Genomic DNA, 18,388 nt, shown 5'->3' with positions numbered 1-18,388 from the left:
CAACTGAACCCATTCCTAGTCAGTCCTTCGCCAGCTGTGGCCCTGGGAGCTTGTGTGGCTTCATCATGTCCTGTGTGTCAGGAAGGCACACCTTCCAGCATAGCAAGCCCAGAGGTTCAGAACGGTGACTGCGGTGACGAAGCGGTCATAGATTTTTATGCCCAAGTTGAACACAAGGCTGGTCTTTGTCCCTTGTGTGGGAGAGATAAGGGGCCAGATGTTTCTGCTGTCGTAGTGGTACTTCTCTAAGGGCTGCACCCCTAAATCCAGCCCCTGACTTCTGACTGGGCGAGGAACTGTTGACTTCCCTATAGCTCAGGCATTCCCCAACTCTCCGTTGTGGAGTGTTGCAGGTTGTGTGAGAGCCAAGGTCAATAAACTTCGAGAGACACACTTCAGGGACAACGGGGCTGAGTGCCCGGACACCCACCCACGGGTGGTGGTGGATTAGTGTGGAGCTGTCCCAGGCAGGTGAGCAAAGAGATGTCCCATCCTTTGTGACTCTGGCCCTGAAGCAGAAGGCTCTCGTCACGATACCGTTGCTACCGCTGTGCCCAAGGGCTTTCTTTGCAACTATCCAGGGACCTGGGACTGTTGACAACAGTCCTGGGTATAGGGAGATTGGGTCCTAGAGGGAAGTCCTCAGAGGACACGCTGGTTGAGAAGCTGTGCTCTATGACTAATACCTGGGGCTGGCCTGGAAACTGGCTATTCTCCATTGATAGCCCTGTCACCAGCATCTGGGAGCTGGTCCAAGGTGCTGTCGCCGTTGCCAAGGGGGCACCCTTTGGGGCGTCCCTGTCCTCCAGCTCCTGCCGCCAACACTATTCAAGAAGCTGTGAGGGGCAGGTGTGCGTTTTTCTGGGGCTAGAGAGAAGCCAGGGATGGCCTGTCCAGCCAGCACAGCCTAGCAGTCCCTGCAGCATCCCCAACATGGAGTACATCCTGTTTGTGCTCTACTTCTCCTTCTTCCTCTGCCTCTGCGCCCTCGTGTGCCTGTACTTCTCTGGCTGCCAGGAGATGACCTATAAGCATGAAGGTACGCAGCTGCCTGGAATGGGAGGATCTGTCTTGGAGGTTCCTGGCTGCCATCGGAAGGTCCTAGATCTTCTGGGCAATTCTGGCTGGATGCTGGGAAGGTGAAGAGAAGAGCGGATGAGATGCTGGGTCCAGTAGAGAGGTGTGTGTGTGTGTGTGTGTGTGTGTGTATGTGTGTGTATGTGTGTGTGTATGTGTGTGTGTGTATGTGTGTGTGTGTGTATGAGTGCTGAGTCCAGTGGAGAGGTGTATGTGTGTGTGTGTGTGTATGTGTGTGTGTGTATGTGTGTGTGTGTATGAGTGCTGAGTCCAGTGGAGAGGGGTGTGTGTGTGTGTGTGTGTGTGTGTGTGTGTGTGTGTGAGAAAGAGAGGTGGGGGAGAGGGAAAGAGGGAGAGAGGGAGAGAGAGAATATGAATGAGAAAATGAGAGAATCCAGTGGAGAGGTTAGTCTATGTGTGTGTGGTATGCTGAGTCCATTGGAGAGGTGTGTGTGTGTGTGTGTGTGTGTGTGTGTGTGTGTGTGTGTATCCTCTCCTGTGTGTCAAGCATGAGCTTGTGTGTATATGGAGAAGAAACATTTGCTCTAAAAGCATGTTGGTGAAAATTACAATTATATACATACGTGCTCATGCACAAAGTCTCCTGTAGCTCGAGGCAGCTTCAGACTTAACCATGTATCTGAGGATGACCTTTGACCTTGGATTTCTGCCCATCCTGTCTCTACCTCCGTCATGCCCTGTGTGTCCAGTGACTCACAGCTGTCAGCACAGCACCCCACAGCCATGCATGCCACACTTGGTGCACACTGCGCTGGAGATCTACCAGCTGAAGTACATCCTCAGCCCTCAAACTACATTTTGAACTTTGGATTTCAATGACACTGGCTAGGTGGACCTGTTATAAGGAGGGTGAGTGTCTAGAGGGGCAAGCCCTTTTCCCAGTCAGCGCACTTGGTACCTACAGATAGTGGGAACTTTGCTGTTCAAGACTTTCATGAGGTAAACATTCAGGAAGTTTAGAATTAAGGGACACAGGGCACTTGGCAGCAGGCAGGGGACATCTCCTGGTAGCCTTCCCCCACTCTTGGGAAGTAAGTGTGGGCTACCTCAGGGTATCGAGGAAGCAGCCAAAATAAGTTTCTAGCTCTTCAAGGAGACAAGGTCATGCATTGTGTTCACTTTAAACTCCAAGGTGGCTTTTCTGTTTTGTGTTGTTAGTGAGGCTGTGTTGGGTGGGCTGGCTCTGTCAGCCTCTCTGTCACCTCATCTCCTAGACAAAGGAGCTGGCATGCAGGCACACACACCTCTAATCCTGCCATTTTCGAGGTGGGGGCACGAGGGACAGACTTTAAAGCAAGCCTGGACGGCATGAGGCATTATTTAAAAAAGAAAATGAACCAGAAAGAAGCCTCTCCAGGGATGGATCCCCTTCCACTATGGCGGGATTTCACTGAGACCATAGGTTTGTGCTGACTTCCTCCCTTTAAGTATTTTTCTGGCTTTCCCTGGTATACCATGGCTTCCTGAAGCACCAGTCTAGGGCCAGGTCTACTGTGAGGCTCTACCTGGGCCTGACCCTGGCCTGTTCAGTTGGGAACTTGAGCAGTTGAAACCTTGTGATTAGGCTCTGTCATTGAACACTTCATTGGAAGTCACCCTGCTCTTCAAGAGCAGATTAGCCTAGGCCATTGACCGGCCCCAGAAACTTCCAGAATGCTAACACCGGATGGTCATAGCCCAACACAACGTCCTGATCTTGGGAAGCTTGTCATTTTAGAATCTTCCTGGGGCCCACTCGGTAGGAGGAGGAGGAGCAGAGATGTCACTACAACAAGCCACCAGTTAGCACAGCCAACATGCAGATCTGTCCCCAGAGCCCAGGCAATTAGCAGTGTTTATGAAAAATAAGGTTGGCCAGGCAGCAGCCCAAGGCAACAGGGGTGTGGAGCTTGAGGCAGAGGAGAGCTGCTGGTGTAGACTCCACTGCTTCCTGGAGTCTCCAATGCCTGCAGGGGTGGGGTTTTCTTTCTGAGGGGAGAGGGAGATGCTGAAGGCCACTTGGACTGCATGAAAGCCTAACCTGGATTCACCGTCTTAACCTGCCAGCTCACCTGGGCATGGAGGCAGGTGGATACCCAGCAGATGCTGGCCATGTGAACCTTCAAAGAGGTCACGAGCAAACACCAAAGCATGTGAGGAACATTCTGGTGGGGGAGTGCTTGCAGGAGCCTTGTAGAGGCTCTGTAGAAACCCTAACTGTACAAAGTGACCAAGAAGCTCCTCCATGCCCCTTCCCTGTAGTGTCAAAGGAACTTCCCCATGATGTTGTTTGCTGGTGACCTCCATGTTCTCCTGTCTGCACATGCATGATTGCTGCCACAGTGGCTAGGATGTGGGGTACACCCCGCCTCATCTGCGGGTTGAGGAGAGGTGTGCGACTCTGGGAATTCCTGGGAGGCCAGGGCTGATCACTGCAATGAGGCTACTATTCTCTCAGTCATGGAAAGCACCTTGAGTGTGAAGGCAAGGAATTCTCTCAAAGGGGGGTGTTTAGGAAGAGAACAAAGGGCAGTGTGCCTGGAGCCTGAAAGAGGGGTGCATGTGGAGATGGGGGTTGATGGAGGCAGCCTCTGGGGCTTGTGCTCCCTAGCAGCTACCCCTACTCATGTCTCCAGGCTGACCCTTGTCTGGATCACTGAAGCTGCTCAGCCCGTGGTTACTGAAAGAGTGAATGAATGATTGAACAAATGAATGAGCAGAGCCCCACATCCTGTACAGTTTGGAGTGAGAGAGGTGTGGCCAGAGTCTCAGGTAGTCAGCAAATGGCATAGTAACTGTCCAAGGCTCTGAATACAGGGCCCTTAATGTGATTCTTTCTAATTATGTCAGTGATCTGAATGCATTGTCATCCAAAGCCAAGAAAATCGCCTCTTAGGCAGAGTCGAAGCTGCTTCTCTAGCCTAGCCCTGGGGTCAGAATTCTGGGTCTCCCATGTCCTCTTCCTGGCATCCCATGTTTCAGCTCCTTCTGTGGGATCAGACATCTCACTCAGCTTGTACAATGCTCTGGGTGCTGGGACTTGACTAAGCACACAGTGAGTGAGGTCCCCTCTTCTGCTGCAAGGGTGGCAGCTCATCCATGGCCAGGAGGGACCTAGGGCTCAGAGGACCTTGCATTTAGGGCCAACTCAGGAGTTGCATAGCCCTCTCTGCCTATGACCCCTCCTCCCACCTGGTCAGCGTTGTTAAGCTAGCTACATCTTCAGCTGCCTTAGTGGCTCGCCCCCCGTCCTGAGCCAGCCGTAGATGGGGGCCACAGCTCTGTCCGCCCTGCCTCAGCCCCCAGTGCGCTGGGCTGGCCATGGATAGGCAGCTGCTGTCTTCCTGACGTCATGCTCGTTGCCTCTCACAGAAGCATGTTGTGGAGACATTTTTTGGATTTGATGAGGAGTCTGTGGACTCTGAAACATTGTCAGAGACGTCCTACAACACAGACAGGACAGACCGGACCCCAGCCACGCCTGAAGAGGACTTAGATGAGGTAAGCAAACTGCATATGCTAGGGACTTCACACCTTCCTCTTGGCCAGGGCCGCTCCCTCTCTGGTGGTCAATCCTGCCATGCCACAGGGCCTCAGAGCAAGGAAAGCTGGTCCTTGCTGCCTAGAGGGCACCCAGTGAGCATCTTCCTCAGAGCTGAGCTCCTATGAGACTTAAGGCTGCTAGGGAAGCACCCAGATGCTGACCCTGGTACTTACTATTACAGGTAATTACATGTCTTGTTTCTTTTTCTTTTTTTTTTTGGTTCTTTTTTTCGGAGCTGGGGACCGAACCCAGGGCCTTGCGCTTCCTAGGCAAGCGCTCTACCACTGAGCTAAATCCCCAACCCCACATGTCTTGTTTCTTATCCCCCACACATCGGTGACAGAAGTGGTCACAATTGGTGACTTTCCTACATTCAAGGCATTCTTTATATAGACTTTCCCCTTTGCTGCAGCCCACACCAGGCTTCCTCTGTCTGTCCTCCATGCACCCCTCAGCGGCTGTCTCTTGAGCCTGAATGAGAAAGGGTGCACTGGCTCTGGTTGTGGCAGGGACTGGTGGAGCTTTCTGGTGTCCCATGTGCCCTGTTGGGAAGCTCCGTGCAGCTTCCTGGAGGAGCCTAGGAATTGCCCATCCTGAGTCTTCTTGTCCTTGCTCTTTGAGCAGCCACCTCTCACGGTCCCATGGTTGGGGTCCATTCAGACTTTACTATGGAGCGCCTTCTTGAATGGCATCAGGACCCTCAGGAAGATGGACCCTTCCTCCAAGTCAGCCCACTGACCTTAAATTCGGGTGCTTCCGGAGGGACCCACCATGTGGGAAATGCCACAAGTGCCACGTCCTGTCTAAGTATCCGGCTAAAATTTGGTCCAACATTATCTGAGATTTTTACAAACTTGCCATGATGCCTGCAACAGTGACTTGCTGCATTAGTCACCCTGCACTATCCTCTCATGACCACACGAGGGCTTTCACACACAGGTGCTCACCAGTCACATACCAGCCAGCGTCTGCCTGGAGAGCAGAAACTCCCAGACCTGTGGTCAGAGGGACACCTTCTCAGAGTGAACCTTTACCTGTGGAGTCAGGCTGGTCCCCAGGAGGTCTGTGAGTGCTCAGGGTGGGGTGCTGAAGTGGGAAAGGCATTTCCTCCCAGCAGCCTTCACTACCAGGCCTTCACTACCAGTCCTTCCTGTTACTTCCTGGCACGACAAGCTCACTAGGCATTTGTAGACACGCTGGAGAGATGTGGGCGTTTGCTCATGTTTTGACTCTGTCCCTTGAAGCCTCATCAAGTCATGGATTGACTTGTTTGTCTGCCTTGTTATTGTTTGGTTCAGACCACAACCAGAGAAGAGGCTGACCTGAGGTTCTGCCAGCTGACCAGGGAGTACCAGGCTCTGCAGAGGGCTTATGCCCTGCTTCAGGAGCAGGTTGGGGGGACGCTGGATGCTGAGAGGGAGGCTCGGGTAAGTGTGTCCCATCATTGGTGGGGAGGGACAGAGACTGGGAACCAGGAGGGGACCTGGAATCTTATAACTGATGGAGGTGGACACTATACCCTCCACTTTCCGCCTACCATCTGTTTGCAGGCGAGAAGACATACAGGGTTGAAGGGGTGGGGGCAGGCAGATGACCAAACAGCCGAGGGACTTGCTGCGAAGCCTGATGACCTTAGTTCCGTCTGCCGAGCCCACGTGGTGGTAGCAAAAGAACTGATTCTTGCAAGTCGTCCTATGACCTCCACATAGGCAAACACACGCACATACAATAAATTGAAATAGAATGGGATGTAAGGAAGTGAAAAAATTACAGACTCAGGCAGCTTTTCAGGCTTCAGACCTATCCTCCCTGTAGACCTGAATCCCTCCCGCTCCCCCTCCCCCCAGTGTCTTCAAGAAACACTTCCAGGGGTTCTTAGAGCACCCAAAGCACAGGCACTACAGGTTCAGGGAATACATCCTGGTATTGGGATGAACTTTTCTGGAAACTTCCTCCCAATGACCCTCTCCCACCTTGAAGTCTATGGTATTAGCATGTCATGTCCCTCTGGGAGTGCTGGAGACACCAGAGAGTCCATACTGGTTTAGTGCTGTCCCATGTCCTCTGTCTCACTCCCATAGTCCTATGAGCTAGGACGAATCAATCCTATGTCCTGAAGAAGGAATAGCTCCAGAAAGTAGCAGCTTGCCTGATGGTCCCCAACATATCTGGAAGCTGGGACCATGCCACTGTGGCTCAGAATGCTCTGGAAGCAGACCCGGGAACCCCATGCATTAGGGCTTGGGGGTCCTAAAGCCTACATAACACCTTGGTTTGTAGGTCTCGGGAAGATGAAAGGCATAGGCAGGAGCAACCATCTCCAAAATGAACTTGGCACTCAAGGATCAGGGTGGTAACATTTCAGGGGTTGGACAGGAGCAGACACACAGGGAACAAGATCCCCCGGGGGGGGGTATAGCCATTTCTGCTACCATAAAAGATCAGTCTTTCTTTTCTGAGCCACAGCAGGCAAATGTGTAGGTTATGTGTTTTTAATTTAACATCACCCACTTGGCTAGTTAGTGGAGATTTCACCGTGAAATGCATGGTAGGGCATGGGCATATACATGTAATCCCAGCACTTGGAGGCTATAGCAGGAGGATTGCCATGACTTGGAGGCCAGCTGGGGCCACATAGTGAGTTCTAGGCTAGCCTGGGCTATAGCGTGAGGCCTTGTTTCATAACTTAAAAAGAGAAGGGAAAGAGATAGATTTCCCCACTTTCCAGATGACCTTGAATTCCCGATGCACCTCCTGGGAGCCAAGATTTCAGGCCTCTGACAACACACCTAGCTTGGATTCTTGACTTCTGGGAAGCAGGTCACATCTGTGTCTTCCCATTCCCTGTCAGTGTGTGGCTGTAGCCAAGTAGCTATGCCTCCAGGCCTAGCTTCTTGCTGTATGGTCAGCTGGTCAATGGCTTCCCTGATGTACATGACTTGCCTGGTTTATGAGGCATTAGGTTTGGGCCTTTGCTGTGGGTGACAGAGAGCTCCATTAGACCACCAAGCACGGCTGTCAGCAGCCGGATGATGCTGAATGAGAAAGCACTTGTCAGAGCTGGCTTTGAGGCCCTGAGGCATCCAGTTTGGGCTAGTTCATCCCAGAAGAGGGTGACTCCTCTTCCAGGCTGCCCTTTGATTGTCTTTTGCTGGGAGAGTTAGAGCCATCACCTCCCCTGACCTCTTAGTTCTTGCTTATGATGGGGCTGCAGATGGACTTCAAAGGCTTCGAGTAGTTGTGATGTGGGCATTCAAGTAACAGGACCCTCCTACCCCCAAATTCTTGGGGTGCGCACATACCCTCGGGTTGGCAGCCTGATTCCTTACCTCTGTGTCACCTCTGCCAGTGACTTGCTCACTTCCTGGTCTTTTTTCCTTCCTTCCAGACTCGGGAGCAACTTCAGGCTGACCTGCTGAGATGCCAGGCCAAAATTGAGGACTTAGAGAAGCTGCTGGTTGAGAAGGGACAGGTAAGCAGGAAGGTCATGCACTCTGTGATCCTCATGGTTCTGTCCCCATGGTGTCCCTGGGGTCCGATGGTGTCTTTGGTGTGCCGAGGGCAAGGGTGAGGTTCCATGGAGGAATCACTGTGACCCCAGGCAAGAATGTGTTGCCACAGTCAGAGCGTGCCCTGAAAGCTTGCCTGGTTTTCCTTGGTTGCCAAATTCAGGGGAACAGAAGGCAACTCTTAGAGCAGAGACATGACTAGAAGCTCTTTTGACTAGAGCCAGAGCCTGAAGAAAACTGCTGTTTTTTGTCAAGATTTTAATTGCCTGTGTACAATTGAAGTGCTGTGGACCACTTGGTCCATAGTAACAGGCTGAGGCTGTGACTATGCCATAGGAGTTGGTTATCTTCATGGACTTCCCTCTCTGATTTAATTAGTCCAGGCCAAGTGGAGAGCAGGCAAAGGTAGGCAGCCCTTAGGCCTTTCTTGTTGTTGCCTGTTGTAAGCAGAGGGTCATCTACTCTACATGGGGACTCGATACTGGAGGTGCCATCCTAGAACTCTTCCTGTCAACAGGTTGAGGTGACTGTCACTGCCTCAGCATAGCTTACTGGCCCAAACCAGTCATGTGGCCCCATTGGCCTATGAAGGGCTGAGGCACAGGCATGGGTGTCTATAGGTCCTTGCTCCTGCTCTCAGTCAGGGACTGAGGGAATATGGAGAGGTCTAAGAGGTAGGTGTGTGTGTGTGTGTGTGTGTGTGTCTGTGTGTGTGTGTGTGTGTGTGTGTGTGTGTGTGTGCATGTGTGTGTGTGTGGTAACAAACTGCCTCCAAACTTAGCTGCTTAAATAGTAGGGTTTGATTTGCTCTGAGATCTGTGGATTGGTGCCAGGCTGGGCTCTGCAAATGGTTGTTCTGTTGGTCTTGCCTGGGGTTGCCCTGAAGCTTCAGTAGTGAGGCAGGTCAAGTGGGGCTAGGAGGCCCCTTCTGCTGCTATGTGCTCTCAGGGCAATTAGAAGGACCCTGTTGTTCTTACCTGACTGTGAAGGTTTAGAGGGGTGATGAAGTCACTCAGCTGCTGTCCATGTCTGGGAGTTGATGGCTCAGTCAACAGTGGAACCAGTGAATAAATACCCTGTGTTTCCTGCAGGATGCTGCGTGGGTAGAGGAGAAGCAGGTACTCATGAGGACAAACCAGGACCTGCTGGAGAAGGTATGCTCAGGCCAGAGCCTCCAGCCTGGTCATGAACTGAACCACAGAGGCCACTAACCTGCCCCAAGCTCTCAGTACATCATAACGACCAGGGCCCCATGACTCAGTAGTTCTCACAGGAGAGGAGTCTTTCCCACTAGACTCAGGGTCTGTCCCCTGGACAGCATCTTTAGGTCCCTTTGCTTTGGAAGCTGTTCTGTTCCTTACGGGGACACCCAAGGCAGACAGAGTCCAGAGTCCAAGGTAGGACCTTGGACCCCCCTCAGCTGGGTCAGTTCCTGTTTCGGAGCCTGTATGCCTTGCCCTCTCACCATGGGCCTCCCTGAAGCTTGAAGGGAGTTGGTCTGAATGTGCTTTGGCATTGGGATTAGCTTTCCCTTGCTCCAGTGGGTCCATTCAGTTATTGCTAAAGTAGATGCCAAGTTGTGCCACCATAATCCCAGAGCCCTTTTAGAGCAGTTTGAGCCTCCATCCACCATGCCTAGCTGCAGTCCTTCCTACTCCCTGTTTCCTGAGTCCCAGTATATTTGAGCTATGTGATCAGTATGCATATTCCGTGCCAGCAGAAGAGAATCTAGGGTGGGCCCTGGGTCTTCAGCATCCCGAAATACTGGGTCTGAACTGGCAAGGCCCATCTTCCAGATAGGTGGCCTGGATCTGGCCCAGCTCTGCTGTGTGGCCTGCCCTGACCCTATCTTCCTTCAGGCATTGAGGGGTGGCTGGTCTTGGCCACCTTGTGGGCCCTATGTGTCAGGAGGGCTTTAGTGGCTCTTGCTTTAGTCCTACAAGCCACACAAGGAACTCAGTGTTTCCTGGTGTCTCCTGAGGTTGGGATTACCTGCACGATAACCCTTCTTTGGCTTTCTGATAGGAGGAGAGAGAATAGCTATCCCCCAAAGCTCTTCCTACATACACTGTCTTGGTGGCTTCTCGCTGCTGTAGGTTGTAGGTACGACTGCTACCCTCTTTGGGTGGAAACTGAGGGTCAGAGCAGTTTTGACCTGCATCCTTAAGCTCTTTCCAAGCTGCTGTGTGCTCTCAGGGCAATTAATGTTCTCTTAAGAGCTTTTTGGGGTGTTAGAGACCTGAGCCCCCACAGTACCTGCCTGTAGTGGCTTCCACAGCTTATCTGGGGCCTGGCTTGAAAGGGCTTGGAGGGCTCTGGGAGCTGAACCATTTGCTTCCCTTACACCGACATCAGGAAAGGACTTGGTAGCCCTAGGCCTTAGGCCCCACCACTCATTTGTTCAGCAAAAATATAAGGCGTTTTTAGTCTCTTGGTCTGGGATTGGTGCTATGGAGGCAAATCCAGCCCAGCAACTCCCCCTCACTCCAGGCTCACCGGCAGATGGGCCCGTGGCCAGCTCTGCCCTGTTTCTCTCAGACTACCCACTGATGTTGGATTCTAGTTGTGGGATCCCCCGGGGTATGGGGAGCAACCACGGAGGCTATTAACGTAAAGGTGTCTTTGCCCCAGATTTACAGGCTGGAGATGGAGGAGAACCAGCTAAAGAGTGAAATGCAAGACGCCAAGGACCAGAACGAGCTGTTAGAATTCAGAGTGCTAGAACTCGAAGTAAGAGACTCTATCTGTTGTAAGCTCTCAAATGGAGCAGACATTCTCTTTGAGCCCAAACTGAAATTCGTGTAAAGCTCTCTGCTATTTCCAAGCATGCGTGAAGGGACGCGCGTTACCGTTTCTCTCCTTCCTTCCTCCGTTCTTTTCCTCTTCGTCTTTTTAAAAAGATCTGTATGTTCGGGGTAACTTCACTGCCTTAACATGTCCTGGGGAGGATGCTCGCGACGCCTGTGGACCTGTACCAGAGCAATCGACTTATTGCCTACCGCTTGTTTTGCACTTAATAAAATAAGTTGTTTTTGCAATATTTTGCCTTTTTTATTTGTGTTTCATTTCCATAACTACTATCCTGCATGCAGCCACTGGGTGTGCCTTCCGCAGCCCCAGACAGCAACACCGTTGCAATGGATAACACACCTTTGATCTTGCATGCAGCAGGCCTCTTCTGAGATAGTGGGGCGGGGGGGTCTGCCTCCCCCAGCCGGCTCTCGATCCCTGCTGTGTTTAACAGTAGTGTGGGCCCATTTTCTGCCTGCCAAAGCAAATGCAAGGTAAGTGGAGGCAGGCAGGCAGGAGGATGTATTTACACAGGTGTTACCAGCTACTTCCGTTCAAACCCTTCCGCCCAGTAAATACAGACCTGGGCACTGCAGGCATTTGAATTTAAATTATATGTGATTCAAACTGCAACCGGAAACTCTCAGACACTGCACCCGTAGAAACCTTGTCCCTCTGGGAATGCCACAGGGCAGTGAGTAGGACTCTGAGGGGACACTGAGGAATTTGTTGCTTCCAGTCACAACCCTGCGTCAGGTGTGTTACGGTATTGCTCTGCTCTCACGGCCCTTCATCCTCCCATTCTGCTTCCGTTTAAAAGTCATCAGCATTCTAAACATGTCTGCATTTGTGGCGCGCCTCCACGGGGCTCTTGTGACACTGCTGCTTCCCCAGCCGACACCTTTGCATGTGTGACTTCTCTCCATCCAAGTGGGCGTCCTTTCTCATCTGTGGCTTCTCTGGTTTCGTTTTCCCTCCTTCTGTGGCCCGAGCCTTGTCCTCTTGGCAAGGATGGGCCGGGTGGCTTTCAACTTCCATTGTCACTGTGCCTCAGCTCTAGCCTTTTTCCATCATGAGGTCATGCTTCGTTCCCCACTGCTGTGAGAATGCCTTCCACAAGTCCTTCGCTATGACCCCTTTGCACTGAGAATTCCAGATACCACACTCTTTGCCAGAACTTTCCAAGGGCCTTCGGAGCCACTGGAAAGCAGGTTTATGACTTTGTTCATACAAAACACAGGCTGCTCCGACCCCCCATTTTCTGGGGAAAGCCCACCGATTGAGTACATCTGGTGGCAGGTGTGTGGGGAAGTGAATGATTGTAACTGTCTTGGCTCTTAGAGCAGTGCGAAGTGAGGTGAGCCAGCTGAGGGCTTCCTGGAAACTCACTGTGAACAGCCCCCAGCCCTCCCCTCAAGCCTCACTCAGTGTGTTAAGGTGTGCTTTCCGGGTTCACACTAATTCCCGTCACTTGGTATGGTTATAAAGGTGTCCTAGGTCTGTAAGTTATTGTTACTGTAATTTCAGTGCACCCCCCCCCCCCAGCAGCTTGATCCGATGTAGAATTTGAGAGGGTGCCAAGCCGTCATAACTCATCTGCTAGTGTCATGGGCTTAAAGCCAGCTCCATGAAGAAAATGCACAGGAGACCAGGGTGCTGTTCTGCCGACATGCTATAATTCCTCTAAGCTACCAGGCTCCCTCAGGCCTTCTATAAAGTGCTCGTGTGGTGTATGGCTGGTGATTGTCTCTTTTGGGACACCTGATCATATATCTGAGGTGGGGGGACAGTGGTGATCATGGGTCTTGTTAGTGTGGACCAAAGAAACAAAACCAAATTAAAAACTCCAAGCTGAGTCACCCATTGTGATGGAAAGCAAAGAGAGTCAGAAGTGAGCCCAGTTCTGCCACTCACTAGCAGGGGACCTCAGACTCAGCCATCCCAAGCCTCCATGGGTATGTGCCTTGTGAGGTAGCCTGGACATCACTTGGGATAACTAATGTACCTGACCTAGAATATACCCCATGGTGGCTGGCTTCTGTTCTCTGTCGAATCTGAGACATTGTTTTGATTAAGCCTCCTCTTCTGTGAGTTCTGTGACTTCTGGGGTTTGGATTGCAACAGGCAGACCTGTGAGACTCAATCGTCTGTTTTTCCCTGGCAGTAGAGGAGATGTGAAATGTCCGAAAGGGCAGCAAGACACCACACGTCCCATACCAGGAGCGTGTGGTCCAGATGTGTGCCGTGTAGTTCCTCCTTTGCTGATAACGTGGGAAGATGGCAAGTGGTGAATAGCACAGTCAAGTTCTGTCTTTAAACCACGTCTTTTCCCCAGGAGAGAGAGCGGAGGTCGCCAGCCTTTAACCTCCAAATCACCACCTTCCCCGAGAACAACAGCAGCGCCCTCCAGCTGTTCTGTCACCAGGAAGGAGTAAAGGTAGCATGCTTGGGGGGTGGGGTATGTCCCATGGACCTGCCATTCAGGGGCGGACTGAGGCCTGGCGCGGTGGTAAAGGGGGATTGTGCCATTAGGTCAGGGACAGAGCCTGTACTGCTGTTTTGAAAGACAGAGAGCTGGGTGAAAGGATCATCAAGTGTTACCCTTCTGCTTACTGACAGGAAGACTCTGAACTCAATCTCACAATGGGCGGTCTCTTTTTTTGCACAGTGCCCAATAACAAGGGCTTTGTTGATGGTGACTATGGTTGGCCACAGGCCTGGTGCCCCACAAGACCCCACATGCAGAGTCTTCAGATGCCCATGAGCGTAGAAAGCAGGATTGCGCTGGAGTGAATCTCAGCATAGGAACCATAGCTTCGCCTTCCCCACCTGCCTGCGGCAGAGCCAGAGGCTGGGCCCCACTGTGGCTTCAGAGCAGGAGGAGGCGTGTGAGCCATGGCTCTAGAGTCGGTGTGGATGGTTATGTGCAGCTCACATGAGAATGAACATTGGAAATCTTTTCCAGGGTGTGAATATCTCTGAACTTATGAAGAACTTAGATATCCTTGGCGATAACGGGGTAACTATCAGCGATCGGTTCCCAGTTTTGTGTCCTTGTTTTGATTGGGGTGTTCTGTGTGACTTTTTTGTTTTTAAATTTTCTCTGATTTAAGAGAGCTGAGAAGTACAATGGAAGGCTCTTGTATGGCCGTGTCCCCGTGTGGGTGGTCGGGTCTGTATTTGTCAGAGTGGGGTTCTGTACTGAGAACAGCCTTACAATCTTCGGTGAACAGGGGACCAACCAGCCTAAAGACTAAGGGACGTATAGACAGAAGGTCCCATACTCAAGATTGCTGAGGTCAAAAGGTGATGATTTCTTTGCCTTCTGAAAAGATGGTCTTTAACGAGGCACTATTTCCCCAAGCGTTGGGGCCACTCTGTGAACTGTGTCCACCTAGGGGGACTGGAGCTATGCACCTCAGATGGCTGACCCCAGTTGGTTCTTGACTGAGGGCTGATCACCAGCATGCACCCCAGAAGGGCTTGGCACTGACTGTCCGCCGTGGACTTGGAACCCAGTGTCAACCCCTTACCCCTTTTTGTGTTGTAGAATTTGAGGAATGAAGAGCAGGTTGCAGTAATCCAAGCGGGAACTGTGCTTGCCCTGTGTGAAAAGGTAGACCCGGCAGTGTCCTTGTGCTCACATCCTGTCCCCGCACCCAGCACCATAGCAGAGACTGTACACTGGTGTGTCGCTTTATTTGGGAGCATGTGTGTGGGTCAGTCTGCGTCTGCATGTACACATGCATGTCTTTGCGTGTTCGAGATGGAGCGCCCCACACGCTCACCACAGAAAGCCTTGAAACTCAGGGGGAAGTGCACACGGCCCTCTGGAAGGAAACAGCCTGTGGTGTTTGCTTTATTTTCATCCAGTGCCCCTCCACGTCCGTTCGCTTTTGGAGTAGTTAACATGCTGTGTTTCTCTCCTGCTTGCTAAGCTATTTGAAGTGGCTCATGGGGACATATTCAAATGGCCTCGATGTCATTCCGTCACAGATACCCACAGAGAACCTCATCACCTTCCAGTGACTCAGCGCCCAGGGAATGCCCACCCTTCCTCTTTACCGGTATTCCCTGGGGACAGCTTCACACTACATGTCTACATGCACCGGAGAGCCCACCCATATATTTTAGGACAGGAATCCGGGCCAGATAGTAAGCCACTTACCAGGGTTTTGGCAGAGCCTGGAGCCATAAACCTGAAGTTTTTGGCACATGGTCTATTTCCTCTTACGATGTGGCTTTAATAAAAAACATGGGCAGTTGGTAGACACCGCACCGTGTGAGGGCACAGTGATACTGTGTTTGAGTGGGTACTCAGCATGGTGAGATTTCCAGTGTTGCCTCAGCTATTTCTCTTGCCTCATGAAGTGTGATTGCATTTCTTTGGAAGGTTTTCTATTCATTCATTTGCCGTCCGTCCATCCATCCATCCATCCATCCATCCATCCATCCATCCATCCATAAGTATTTGCTGTAACTGTTCTTTCTGTGTGTGCTTTGTGTATTAAAGATGCTAAATTTTGACTTTTTTTTCTAAAATGGATACATGCTGGCTTACATGCCTCCTGCAGTAAACTAGAAGTTGAGATGCACAAAGCTTTTTGTAGAGTCTTTCCTGTAGATCTTTTCCTTCCACACAAGTCAAACTCTGAAATGAAACTTGGATGATCTAGACTGAATTCCTTCCACAGTTGTCAGCAGGACATTTAAAATACAGTTTTCTCCCCTAGGCACATATCCATCCCCCAATCCTCAGCCAAGTCAAGGGCACAAAACACTGAGATGAGACACTGTGATAGTGCCTTGTCCCAGGTCACACGGTTGGGAGGGTGATGTTTGCGTGGGACTCAGTGCTTTCTGCTTCTGCCTCTTACCTGGCCGTGCTTGTTTTCTCCAGCGGACGGTTGGGTCAGTGAGTCACACTCGGCTCATTGGAGGTCCATGAGAAACAGGTGTCCACCACAGTGGTAGGCAGATACAGTATATGGCTGCTGTCATCAGCAAAATTGAATGTGGTGTTCCAGCCCTTCATAACACGGGCCCTATAGAATCACCTAATGCTGACTAAACATACATAACTCATGTAGCCTGTCAGTGTTCTGTTCCCAGTGAGTCTCTGGAGAATGAGGAAGAAGCCACATTTGCAACCTCCCTTGTTTTCAAGGAGACCTCTCCTAGTTTGATTCTTGGGTCCACTACTTGCTGTTCAGGGGTCTCAGAGTCGGATGAATAGAGGAGGAGCAGTCTCTGCCTTGGGCTGTCTGGCTCATAGTGGGCTAGTGTTTGGACCTTGGTAAGCGCTGGCTCTCCAGACCCTGGAGTGTCCCTTGGGGCAAGGCTGCCATGGTGGAAGGTGGGGGCCTCACTGGGAACAGGTTTCAGGCAGCACAGGGCCACACGTGTCCCATCAGCTATGCCAAGTCCAGTATCATAGAACCCCCAGGCCCCTTTAACCTCTTGTGTCCTCTCACAGAGGAAGAAATGAGGCCTGTCTGGCATCCGCTAGTCTCTGCTTTGCCACCCCTTGCCCACCTCTGGCTTATACTCTGCTCACCTTTGCCAACTTCCTGCTAGCTGGCACCCATATTTTTTTCTGGGCACCATCACCCCACCACACCGGCCTGCCTGGCATTTCACTTTGTGTTATAAATACTAGAGGGAGATCCTGGCTGTTTGACTGCCGGATCCCGATGCCCCATGAGAGCAGGAGAAAGCAGGGGGTCTATGGCTAATATCTATGGGCAGAACTCTGGGTGCAGTGTGGAAGCAGCAGTCTGGAGACCAGCTTTCAGCTAGGTTCCCCTCAACTTGGCTCTGCCCGACACTGCTTCAGCCATTTGTCTGTGAACTAAAGTGAAGCCGGTATGGATGCTGTTTTTAATCCTCTCCTTGCTTGGAGAAAATGTTCACGGATAGGGGCCTGAGCATGCTGGGAGCTGGGTCATGGGACCCCTGAGGATGCTGGCTGGATTAGCCTGGTAACCAATATAGTCTTTTCTAGCTTGTAGTTGGAGGTTCCCTGAGAGATGGGCATCTTAGTGCTCAAGCAGGGATAGTACAGAGACGAGTGGCTATAGAGGATAGTTGGACACCAGTGCCAGCAGTACAGATGTCAGAGAACCTGGTTGAGCACTAGGAATCTCTCCCCCCCCAACACGCCTCACTTAAAAACAAAACTACCACTTGATACACTAAGGAGCCCCAGCCAAGCCCTCTCTTAGCAGCACTAAGGCATTTCTTGGTATTTAGACAGACTGCATCCCAGTCTGCTCAGGTGGTCCATATATAATGGTCTCACATCAGTCAACCAGCACCCTGCCTCTTGTCCCCTGTGTGTGCCTTTCTCCTGTCCTCTCAGATGTTTTCTCAGGCTCTGGGCTGCAGACAAGACCCATCAGGCCTCCTCTGTTAACTGAACACAAGGCCAGCAGCTACACCAAACTTCACCTTAGCCCAAGTTTGAGCCTACAGAGAGAGGCTCAAATTTGAGATGGGAAGGGGCTGTGGCCCATCTGCGGTTCCCAGCCAGATATGCCTCTTCTCCCTCAAGTTCAGAACCCTTTGAGAAGTAGGCACAGAGCTCAGGAAGATGAAAAATACTTCAAAACAAAAACAAAACAAAGCAAAACAAACAAAAAAACCCCCAAAAACAAAGATACCCAGTTTCTGGAGCATCCACAGTGGCCAGGTCCCCTGCTTCCTGTCCAGCCCATTCTCTTCCCTCCTGGGGGTGCGTGCTGTGAATAGGAGCAGTCTCCCCAGGTGAATATGAGGTCAGGGGACAGGAACCCCAGTCAGCTGCCCAGGACCCAGCCTGCTCCGTTTCTGTCCGTGGTCCTGAAAAAGGTGTTGAGGGATTTTAAGACTGGAAAACCTCTCCCCTTTGAAAATTTATTTCAAGCTAACATCAAACTATGAAAAAAAGTACAGTGTTCAGAGCTGGAGAGATGGTTCATCAGTTAAAAGCACTGATGGTTCTTTCAGAGGACTCAGGTTCAAATCCCAGCACCCGAATGACATCTTACAACTGTCTATAACGCCAAGATCTAACTGATACTGTCACACATACATGCAGGCAAAACACCAATGCACATAAAGATAAACAAAGTTTAAAAAGGACTATAAAAAAGCACAGTGTTCCAAACTCCTCATCAGAAATATTTGTCCTTTTCACAAGAAGCTATTACACAAGCTGTGTGAGGTGGGGCTAGCTCGGCACGTGTCTACTGCTTGCCCCTGGGGCTGCTCAGGGCCAAGCTGACCTTTATGTTGTGGGAGGGATCTGATCATGTCTTTCATACCTCTCCAACCCCTGTGGAGTCCACCTATATCCATGTCAGACCTCCTCCACTCCACAGCAATTTCTTTGTCACCCACTGTGTGGTTGACTCTGCCCTGAAAGAATAGCAACACAGGCAGATATGTTCCCACCATGGGTGGCTGGAGGAAGTCTAAGTGAGTAATG

General features: G+C 51.3%; 1 protein-coding gene across 18 annotated transcripts in view; it reads left to right on the top strand.

The window, feature by feature from the left end:
* The window catches only part of Jakmip1 (janus kinase and microtubule interacting protein 1), a 120,533-nt gene that overhangs the window by 86,905 nt on the left and 15,240 nt on the right, over positions 1-18,388 (top strand). For 11 of the 18 annotated variants that reach the window (NM_001401058.1, NM_001401060.1, NM_001401059.1 and 8 more), the window contains 8 exons: positions 4,450-4,578; positions 5,920-6,048; positions 8,010-8,093; positions 9,222-9,284; positions 10,762-10,860; positions 13,256-13,357; positions 13,886-13,939; positions 14,471-14,536. In NM_001401058.1, the coding sequence (NP_001387987.1) occupies positions 4,450-4,578; positions 5,920-6,048; positions 8,010-8,093; positions 9,222-9,284; positions 10,762-10,860; positions 13,256-13,357; positions 13,886-13,939; positions 14,471-14,536 (726 nt within the window). Of the gene's footprint in view, positions 1-4,449; positions 4,579-5,919; positions 6,049-8,009; positions 8,094-9,221; positions 9,285-10,761; positions 11,171-13,255; positions 13,358-13,885; positions 13,940-14,470; positions 14,537-18,388 lie in introns of those variants that run through there. The other 7 variants (NM_001401062.1, XM_063273147.1, NM_001033894.1 and 4 more) reach the window with 3 other exon arrangements.

Source organism: Rattus norvegicus, chromosome 14 (genome assembly GCF_036323735.1).
Source record: "Rattus norvegicus strain BN/NHsdMcwi chromosome 14, GRCr8, whole genome shotgun sequence".
Taxonomy (NCBI): Eukaryota; Metazoa; Chordata; class Mammalia; order Rodentia; family Muridae; genus Rattus; species Rattus norvegicus.
The sequence above is the reverse complement of the archived record's forward strand: the minus strand, read 5'-3'. Positions and strand labels throughout refer to the sequence as shown.